The sequence below is a fragment of the Cheilinus undulatus genome, linkage group 4, assembly GCF_018320785.1.
Source record: "Cheilinus undulatus linkage group 4, ASM1832078v1, whole genome shotgun sequence".
Taxonomy (NCBI): domain Eukaryota; kingdom Metazoa; phylum Chordata; class Actinopteri; order Labriformes; family Labridae; genus Cheilinus; species Cheilinus undulatus.
This window is the reverse complement of record NC_054868.1, coordinates 26,597,939-26,608,659: the sequence shown is the minus strand read 5'-3', so window position 1 is coordinate 26,608,659 and position 10,721 is coordinate 26,597,939. Positions and strand designations below refer to the sequence as shown.

General features: G+C 39.9%; 1 protein-coding gene across 1 annotated transcript; it reads left to right on the top strand.

Annotated features, from left to right (window-relative positions):
• The first annotated feature begins 6,562 nt into the window (after positions 1-6,562).
• mchr1a (melanin-concentrating hormone receptor 1a) lies at positions 6,563-10,529 on the top strand. Its single transcript, XM_041786329.1, has 2 exons — positions 6,563-6,623; positions 9,508-10,529. Exons 1-2 carry the CDS (start codon positions 6,563-6,565, stop codon positions 10,527-10,529), a joined length of 1,083 nt encoding a protein of 360 aa, XP_041642263.1.
• The last annotated feature ends 192 nt before the right edge of the window (positions 10,530-10,721 follow it).

Here is a 10,721-nt window from a genome sequence, read left to right as displayed (position 1 = left end):
AATGCTGTTTCAAAGGGCTATCTTTGTAGCTTTGGTAAACAGTAAACTGGCAAAATGACAAATTATCATCCTTAGATTTGATAAAACAATTATTTCCCACTGTTGGCTTTATGTAAAGAAGCCTTTAAATTGCTTTTACTTTGTCAGTGTATTTGTGAAATGGTAAAGCACTAAACTTAATTGTTCAACAAGCTACAGATCAGTCAAAATGTGGCAGGGAATATTCAAACCAAAATGTAGCTGCCACAGTGAGCTGGGTGACATTGAGCTGCAGACGAAAGGCTGCTTCTTTCTGTAACCATTTTCACTCATGCTCTTTTGTGTTGAAATAACAGCCGCTCATTGAATGATAGAAAAGGACGACAATTGACCAATGCCTGTTTTAAAAGAAAGTTAATTTGGTTACAGTTTGAATAAAAACACCTGTTGCTCATCTTTTTTATATCAATAGAATTGTCTCCCATCTGAACAAAAGGAGTTAACAAACCAAGTTATAGTTATGGAGTACCAAGGCCATTCACAATTGTGTGAGCAAGGACTCACTGACTACAGTCAGTGTCATTGTCCTTGAAGTGGGATGTGGTTTATATACTCCACATGTACTCCGTACTTGATAAAGAAACTGGAAGAGCAGGTTGCTTTCAAGGTAACTCTAAAATGGGCCCATTACCTAACTGTGTAGGGTTGCTACTAGCATGTTCCCAAATTGTACCGTGCTGTTTTCAATTGACTTTAAACTTCAATATGAGGGGTCTTGGCTTCTTTTGAACTTGACAAAGTAACTCTGTTTCAGTGTTTTGACTAGCAAAAGCAGAACGACATTCAGCAAGTACATTCAGTTTTTCTCTTTAAAAATGTCTTTAAACACTACCACAGGATAGCTGACAGGCAAGGTGATAATCAGCACACTGGTAATACAGCCTTACATTTTCGACATAAAATACTAAAATGCAGTAAGTAACTTGGATAAAGTAATGACGTTATGTACGTTTTTCTGTGTGCAATGAAGGTGCTATGGTACTACAATATTTAAGTAAAGCAGTAAGAGGGTGCAGGACATTTAAGCATTGGCAGGGCTAGGGTGCTGGCTGATGTAGCTGATGTTAGAACAAATGTCTCATGTAATGCAGGCAGAAGCTTTTGTTCAAGTGTCTCTCCTTCATTGACAAGGCCATCCATCCATGTGGTGGACTTCATGAACAATAATTTGGCCTACATTGCAGTTTTGAGGCCTGAGTTTTTGTAGTTTTGGAGGGAAAGTCCAAACAAAGAACGAGTAAACCTGCAGCACGTCACTCTCCAGCTGCTGGGAGGAGACCCACAGGCCCACAGGTAATTCTACCACCATTCAAGCAGCAGACCAGCTGCCCTCCACTGTATGCTATGTGCTTAAGCTTTAGCTTACATTTTAGTGCAGTCAGCAAACATCTGGTCAAGTACAAGACTTCTTTCTTTGACGCTATCTGGACAGGACTGCTGCAGAAAGCCCCCTGGTATCCAAAGAAGGACAAACAACTCTTCTTCTTCCTCAGAAGGGCGATATAAGCCCTTCTTTTGCCCTAAAGTTGAATCACTACAAGACTTTCAACTTGCTGGAAGTGTGGAAGGAACATTAATGGACTGACCTCTGCTTACTTCTGGATAGGTTGGATATCACACTCTCATCACACACCATGATCACAAGTAAGATGCTCTGATCTAGGCAGAACTAGCTGTAGGAAGCTTTTCATGTGCTTTCACTGAAAGCTCTATTTGTTGCACTGTTGTCTGCTCATGTGTTGTTGATTTGCTTAACCAAAATTTTGCATCAAAATCCCAACACATCCATCCTGTCATGAAGAGAAAAACAGCGATGGCATGCTCACGCCACACTTACACTCAATTTAGAGTCACCGGTAAACCCAACAAGCATGTCTTTGGACTGTAGGAGGAAGCAAGCATAGCCAGAGAGAAACCAGGCATGCACAGGGAGAGCATGCAGACTCCACACAGAAATGTCCCACACTGGGAGTGCAGATGGTCGAGTGGTTTAAGGTGCTACCCCTGTACGCGGGTGGCCCGGGTTCGAATCCGGCCTGTGGCCTACCACCGCATGTCTCTCCCCTCCAAGTCTATCCACTGTCCTTTCTCTATCAAATAAAGGCATGAAAAGGCCCAAAAATAAATCTTTAAAAAAAACAAAAGAAATGTCCCATCCTACAGGATTCAAACTAGGAACGACCTCAGAGTGAGTGTGCCACTGCTGGTCTGATAGATAGATGGAGCTAGAGTGATGTGAAGTGGTCTGCAGCAAACTTAATTACATGTAATGAAGGATAAAATCCAATAGTGCTCTCTACTGCAAAGGAAACTTGCGAGAGGCGAATGAATGAAGAAGATGAAAGAACTAAGAGGGCAATTTACTGTGAATTCCACACTGAGTGCCACAGTTTCAGGCAGCATGAGTGAAAGCCTACAGATATTTGTGAATAACACTTTTATATCTCAGAAATGGTCTCCTCTGCCATACCTCAAGTAAGTCTTTCCGGAAAGATTTCTGTGAGCTCAGACAACAAATGTTTTCTGATTGAAAAAACACAAGCACTGACAATGCGAAATTGGGGATCTTAGAGCAATACAGCAGATGTTTTAAAAAAAAAAATCAGGAAACATAGACTCCAAAGAAGATGTGGAGGAAACCTGTGATTACTGCATCTGGATAATAAGTACTTTGTGTCTTTTTAAGGAATAATTTCTGAGGCAGAAGGACCGTGATGTGCCACCACTGCCTGCACTCAGCCTGTTGAAGCTCAGGAAACAGAACAGGAAAATTAAGAGGCGGCATGTTCTCAAAAGTAACAGCTCATTATAATCAAGTCTGTGAGAATTTGGAAAGAACAATTTGTATCATTTTGCTTCTGTTAATCCCCATAAAGGATTTTACCTTAGTATCGCCACTGTCAGGAGCTCAAAAGAATTTGAAAAATTAAATGAGCAGTTTTTTAGCCTGGTTCCCTCATTGTTTAATACAAATGAGGCAGAGAAAAGGTCCAGCGATTATTTTAAGTGTTAAATTAGCTTTTTGTAGCTGTTTGACTGGAACTATCAATATGAATTCCACATTGCTCTGTTTCGGCACAGGTATGCGATTTTTCTTTTCTTTTTAATGTCTATGCTTATCAGCATTGGCAAGTGATGATGAAAACTCTACATGGTGAGGTATAATTAAAAGCCCTCTCAGGTTTCCTAACCTCACCTGCACAAATCCTCACGTCCTTTCCTTGTGAAAGCTGTTATATCAATTGTAATTCTTTTATTGTGCAATCATAAATAAATAAATAAAATATGCGATCATTGTGATGGGGTTTGCCGGTGTATCCAGGGGCTGCTGCAGCGGTAACCATTAGCTCAGGTGTACCTGTTGGAAAGCGTCAGTTTTATCAGAACTGGCCTACATTTCTTTTTAAAACAAGTGCAGAGTCACACCGAAAGCTTGTCTTGGCAAAAATGTTGTTTTTCCACATCTTCTGAGCGGCCTTGGCAATCACGATTTAAGGCACAGTGGCCTGCACAAGAATAGTGCACGCACACTACATCATTTGTCACTCTGATTGCCCTTCATGAATGTGACAGACAGAACATTCCTCCAATCACATGAAGATTTTCTGAAAAAGTACTGTCCTTCCCAAGGCTTTCTACGGGTGCATTCCCAGATGAGTGTGACATAGTCTATATTCAGTTGATCTGGCGTGCCAGGTTAGCTGTTTCCTGCTGAAAGGGCTTTATGTTTAACACATTAAGGGTCCTTCAGTTCTCAACCCACAGACATTAGGGACAGCACAATTACACACCACAAAACAAATCACTCTGCCAGCATACACAATTCAGTCAGGCATTTCAACAGGCATCCCAGATAATTGTAGTCAGCCATATGCTAGGTTTATCATAGTACAAAAAGAAAGAATCACCTGTTAGGCTCAGTAATATCAAAAGACCTGGATGATCACAGAAGACAACTAAAGTGGATGATTGCAGAAATGTTTTCTTGGTAGAAAAACACCCTTAAACATCTAGACAAGTCAAGAGTACTCTGAAGTAGGTCTGTGTATCATTTTCAAAGTCTCTAACCAGGAGACGCCTTCATGAATAGAAACACAGAGGCTGTACAATCATGTGCAGGTAAAACAAGGAAAGGCGCAGCTCATGATCCAGAACATACCACATCATCCATCAAACATGTTGGAGACACTGTTATGGTATGGGCATAGTACAGTCTCCTCCAAAGGTATTGGAATGGTTGGCCCAAGATCAGGAAGGCCAGGCTGGAATTTGCCAAAAAGTACAGAGAAGAGCCCCAAATATTCAGGGACAAAGTTTTATGGACTGATGGGACAAAGACTAACCTTTACCAAAGTGATGGAAAGACTGAAGTTTGGAGAAAGAAAGGATCTCCTCATGATCCCAGACATACAAGCTAATCTGTGAAACACAGTGGAGGTAATGTCATGGCTTTGGCTTGCATGGCTTTATCTAGGACAGGCTCATTAATCTTCATTGATGATGTAACACATGATGGCAGCCGAAATGAAGTCAGAAGTCTACAAAAACATTTTGTCTGCCAATTTAAGGAAAGATGCAAGCAAACTGGTTAGGAGATCCTTTATCATGCAGCAAGATAATGACCCAAAACACACTGGAAAAACAGCAAAGGAGTTCATCAGGGACAAGAAGAGGAAGGGTTCAGACTGGCCAAGTCAGTCTCCAGACTGAAACCCTATAGAGCATGCATTATAATCGCTACAGAGGAGACTGAAGGGAATAACTCTCCAAAACAAACAACTGAAAGAAGCTGAAGTGAAAGCCTGGAAAAGCCTCACAAAAGAAGAATGTAAAAGTTTGGTGATGTTAGTGGGTCACAGGCTTGATGCAGTTCATGCAAGCAAAGGGTTTGCAACTAAATATTAAGTTTTTCATTGAATCCCCTCTTAAATTAGGATTAATTAATGCTTATTTTATTTACTTGTTTTAAATAAGGGTTGCAAATATTTGAAATGGAGTAAAATCAAGTACATTTGTTCTTATGATACTTATGTGAATGGAGGAATCTGATACAAGGTCTATTTAAAAAAGCAAAAAGTCTGATATCTAATCTGAGCAAAAAAACAGAGCAGAATTGAGTATTACAGCTTGCAGTGCACAAACCCTTTGCCTGTCATACAGCCCCTAGAAGACGTTTTGGTCTTGAAGATAACGGCACGGAAACAATCAGTCCTGTAGTTGTTTATCTTGGCTCCTTTCAGACATCATTTTTAATCCCAGCCTGTTTTATAACCATGCAAAAATTTCTTATAGGAGCTTGAAACATGATAATACTGAAATATATCCTTTCAAACTGTTCATACAAAGAGGACACACACAAACCCAACGACAGTCTTTCTTCTATCAGTGATCCTGGCTCATGAGTAATTTAAAAATCAGTGCACACACATTTGTTCTCTAATTGTATTTCAGGGAGTTCAAAACATGTAGCCATATCTAATTTTGCACAGCACACAAAATGAACGCAAGCTGGACAGAGACACAAAATAAACTCATTTGCTTCATTTTCATCCGATTCACACTTTCAGACTAGCAGCTCAGAAAAGAAGACTTTATCACCTTATAACGTGTTTCTAAAATCACTGCATGCCTATTCGTGCATAAAAGCCTTGAGCTTCTTATTGCCAATTTTTTTATTTTTTTTTACCTCCAAACCTAATTTGACCTCAAGTTGTATCCAGTTTTCCAGGAGGAGACGTGTCAGAACTCCAAATGTCGCGCAGCAGAGCCATCTTGTGGTTCAAAATGAAACTGAAAACGAATCAGCTGATATGGACGGTAAAGGGGATACAAACCTTACAGTAATACCCGAAGGAGTCGTGGATTCTTTTTAAGCCAAGTGGAAAAATATGTTGCTCATTATCTTCTGATCTTAAACAAAAAACGAGAAAGCTGCAGCTTTGGGAGAACAAACACTTTATGGCAAATTTTTTGCCAAAAGAAATCCCGCGACACTGAGTATGAGTTGTTTACATTTATTTACCACACTCTTCTCTCTGAGTGTCAGTATATTTTCTCTCTTCCTTCGACTTTCGTTAAGTCGTTGGGTGCGGTGATCTCTTTCCACATCCTTGGCTTGAGAAAACATTGCAAATAGATACATTTTTATCATACGTTCCCAAGCGCGCGCTTTTACGCATACGCTCGCTCTCTTCAAGGACACTGAGCGTTAACCACCAACTTCAGCATGCTGGCTGACACCTGCAACGCAGCCGCAACTCCGCAGAGAACCTGACGGAGTCAGGTTGAAGATGCTCTATCTGACTCCTCCGCTCACCAAGGAAAGCTTTGTTTCTATCTCCAGCGGGCGAGAAGAGTGCGGTTTTCTGTTCTTGGAATAAAACACAAGGATTAAACAACTGCAAGTTGGATATTACTTAGGGATTAAAAAGGGTTTTCGTTGCTGACTTTTTTTGGAACGCTTCCCTTGGGAATCGGGCGCTTGTTAATACTTAAAAACTTTGTTTTACTGTTGATTTTCTAGATGGATTTTTTTAACCTCTCTAATTTTTCTCTTGTGGATTCTAATCTGACCACACCAACAGGTAGGTTGAGTAAACAGAGGATCGTAATGTATTGCAGTCTCACCCTGCTCATAATGGTCATGAATACAGCCTGAAGATATAATGCATGTGTATCATTTAAACCCTCCAAATTATTTTTGTCGTTTTAAAAAGCATAAAATACACATTTCTCTGCTTGCAGTTTGATTAATTCACTCTATATGCTGAACAGATTACAGTGCCACTGTTCAAATATTTATAGATTTCTTCTCAGTTATAGATGTACATAATCATTTGTCAAAGACGACAGTTTAACGTGTTGCTTCCCCAACCCATTCGTAAATCAATGTCTTCTGGATTGTTTTTAGACCCTCCAGCCATCATGTGTGCTACTAGAGCAGTTAAACCCTCACAGGCACACAACTCCCTCTCATAAGCAAAGGTGCATGCACAGATAGATAGACAGATAGATAGATAGAGAGAAGGAGAGAGACAGAGAGATCAATAACACTTAAAGTGGACACAGCCTTAAAGCTAGATGGAAGAAATCAGAGTAGAATTTGATAAGAGACCCACCTATGTAACACCCACAACTCCAATCTGTTCCTTTTTTGCTGTTCTAGTCATTTCTAAATTACATGCATATAGAGCATTTAGGATCAGACTTTTGGAGATGATCAGCTCTCCAGAAATGGACAAGGTGGCTGTAGGTCCTTGAATGTATTTAGTACTCCTCCTTATCCTCTAATTTCATTAAAAAATGATGTCATAAAATGACAATAGTGACATGTACAACCCTAATTCCAAAATAAAAATGTTGTTAAATGAAAAGAATAAGTGCAATTAATAGCAAATCTCATATTTCATTCACAATAGACCTGAAGCAACTTATCAAATGTTAAATCTGAGACATTTAACCATTTCTTAAAAAATATTAGCTCATTTTGAAAATAATGGCAGCAGCACATCTCAATAAATGTTACAACAGTCTGTAAAACAGCAGGAAGTGAGGAGAGCAGTTGCTGGAGTTTTGGAAGAGGTAAGTAGCCTCATTTTTTTTTTTTTTTTTTTTTGTTGCTCAACGGTCCTAGGTCGTCTTTGCCTGATTTTTGGTTTTATGTTGGCCAAAGGTTCTCCATTGCCGTCATTGTACAGCACCAGTATTTACTTCCTGTCACATGACGTCTGAATAGCACCTACAGGAATCAGACATGCCTCTTTAGTTTGGTAATGTATTTTATGATGGCTTTCTGCCTGATGTTTGTTACATCATACTATTGTTTTCCCTCTGATATAGATTGGTATTTGCGTATCTTTAAAAGAGCTATGTACATTTGTTTTTATTAATGCAGTCTTGATATACACTGTCATGTGTTTGTTGACTTGTGTGTGCAGAATTTTAAAAGTTAAAATCTCACCAATAATGCTAACAATTAAGTACAGTATATTGGCAAATTTTGAAGCCCTGCAGTGTGTGAGATGTTTTTCTGTTCACCTCATGAACTGCAGGCCAGTTCAGCACCCAGACTCTTCTATTGTGAGGCCATGCTGTTGTGATGGATGCAGTATTTGGTCTCACATTGTCTTGTTGAAATATGCATGGCCTTTCCTGAAAAGGATGTCTATATGGAAGCATTTTGTTCTATAACTTCTGTATACTTTTCTGCATTAATAGTGCCTTTCTAGATATGTAAGCTGCCAATGCCATATGCACTAATGCAATCTCCTACCATCAGAGATGCAGGCTTTGGAACTGCACTGATAGCAGCTGATTAGTCCCACCTATCTTTAGTTTATTGGACACATTGGTTTCCAAAAAGAATGTCAAATTCTCATTCATCTGACCACAGAACAGTTTTCCATTTTGCCTCAGTCCGTTTTAAATGAGCTGTGGCCCAGAGAAGATGGTGGTGTTTCTGGATCGTATTCACATATAGCTTCTTCTTTACAAGATACAGCATTAATTTGCATTTTTGGATGGCAAGGCCAACTGTGTTGACAATTATTTCTGAAAGAATTCCTGAGTACATGCAGCACAGAATCATACTTTTTTTTTAATGTAGTGCTGCCTGAGGTCCGAAAAGATCACAAGTATCCAATACTGACCTTTGGCCTTGTCTCTTGCACTCAGAGATCTCTGCAGACTCACTAATTCTTTAAATGATATTATGTACTGTAGGTGGTGGGATATTCAAAGTCTTGATAATTTTATGATATGGATTTTTTTTTTTCTGAAATTGCCTTCCAATTTTTAGATGCAGTTTTATGTAGATTGGTAAACCTCTGCCTATTTCTAAAAATGCTCCCTTTATACCCAGTCATGTGACCAGTCCCCAATTAACTTAGTTAGTTTCAAAATGCTCCTCCAGAGATGATTTTTATTTTATCAGTACCTCTTACTTTTCCAGCCTTTTGTTGCTCGTACCTACTTTTACAATATGTTTTTAGCTATGAGCCAAATCTTTTGAGAAATGGTAAAATAGATACTTTATTAATTGAGGGAAATCAAAATGTGAAAATGTCTCCATTTTGGCATCTGATATGTTGTTTATGCTCTATTGTGAATGAAATATGGGTTTATCAGATTTGCAAATAATAACATTCTGTTTTTTTACATTGTACACAGCGACCCAACTTTTTTGGAATTTGTGTTTTATTAACATGATCTATACACCAAAACTGTCAAAAGTTTGTAATAAATCCTAAAATATGTTGAATTAATTATTAATTCCATCAGTAGCTCAAAATTCAAATTGGGATATCAAATTTCCAAATATTTCAGGGGTCCTATGATTCAATTTTAGGTGCTTGGGCATCCCAAAAGGGTCCAAAACTGCCTAAATCATTTCACTTTTAGCATGAACACACACCATGTATTGTACAATGCAGTCAGCAATCACTGAATATTTGTTCTTCTTGTCTTCAGTTGTAGATGGGACACTTCACTGCAGCTCCATCCTTCATGTCATCTCTGGCATCATCTGCTTTCTGGGTATCATGGGGAACTGTATCGTCATCTACACCATCATGAAGAAGACCAAGTGCCGTGCCAAACAAACTGTCCCAGATATATTTATTTTGAATTTATCACTTGTTGATCTCTTGTTTCTCCTTGGGATGCCATTCCTCATCCACCAGCTGCTGGGTGACGGTACCTGGCACTTTGGAGCAGCTATGTGTACAGTCATCACTGCGCTTGACTCCAACAGTCAGATTGTCAGCACTTACATCCTGACTGCCATGACACTTGATCGTTACCTAGCTACGGTTCATCCCATCCGTTTCAACTACATCCGCACACCTTTTGTGGCAGTGCTGGTGATCGGCCTAGTGTGGGGTCTGTCTTTACTCACCATTATCCCTGTGTGGATGTACGCCGGCCTGATGACTCTCCCTGATGGCATGGTTGCCTGTGCTCTCCTTCTGCCTGACCCAGTCACTGACACGTACTGGTTTACACTCTACCAGTTCTTCTTGGCGTTTGCGATACCTTTGGCCATCATTTGCCTGGTGTTCTTCAAGATCCTGCAGCACATGTCCACCAGCGTGGCACCCCTGCCTCCTCGGAGTTTGAGAGTGCGAACCAGGAAGGTGACGCGGATGGCGGTGGCCATCTGCCTGGCTTTTTTCATCTGCTGGGCCCCTTACTACATCCTTCAGCTGGTCCATCTTGGAGTGCAGAAGCCAAGCCTTGCCTTCTCCTATGCCTATAATATAGCTATAAGCATGGGCTATGCTAACAGCTGCATCAACCCATTTCTTTATATTATACTCAGTGAGACCTTCAAAAGGCAGTTCTACAGGGCAGTTCGACCCATCAACAGGAAATTTCGTGTGAACCCAAGCACAACAGATGGTGGAAGTGTGAGTGTGAGAATGATCCCTGAGGGGGCCCAGCAGGAGCCGGCATCTGGAGAGATGATACCATCCCATGTGGACCCACAGTAAATCATAATCACATTTGAAGAATAGGAGTAATTGCCATGTGTATCCAACATCTGATTGGGGATATACAGTTGAAACCAGAAGTTTACATACACTATATAAAAAGGCACATAAACTTTTTTTTTCTCACCGTCTAACTTTAAATCAGATTAAACTTTTCCTGCTTTTGGTCAATTAGGATTACCAAAATTATTT

What these genes read in the sequence shown, in the direction of transcription:
- mchr1a (XM_041786329.1), top strand. Translation starts at nt 6,563, where the DNA reads ATGGATTTTTTTAACCTCTCTAATTTTTCTCTTGTGGATTCTAATCTG. An exon ending in TAATCTGACCACACCAACAG is followed by an intron (nt 6,624 to 9,507) that starts GTAGGTTGAGTA and finishes TCTTGTCTTCAG; the next exon opens with TTGTAGATGGGACACTTCAC.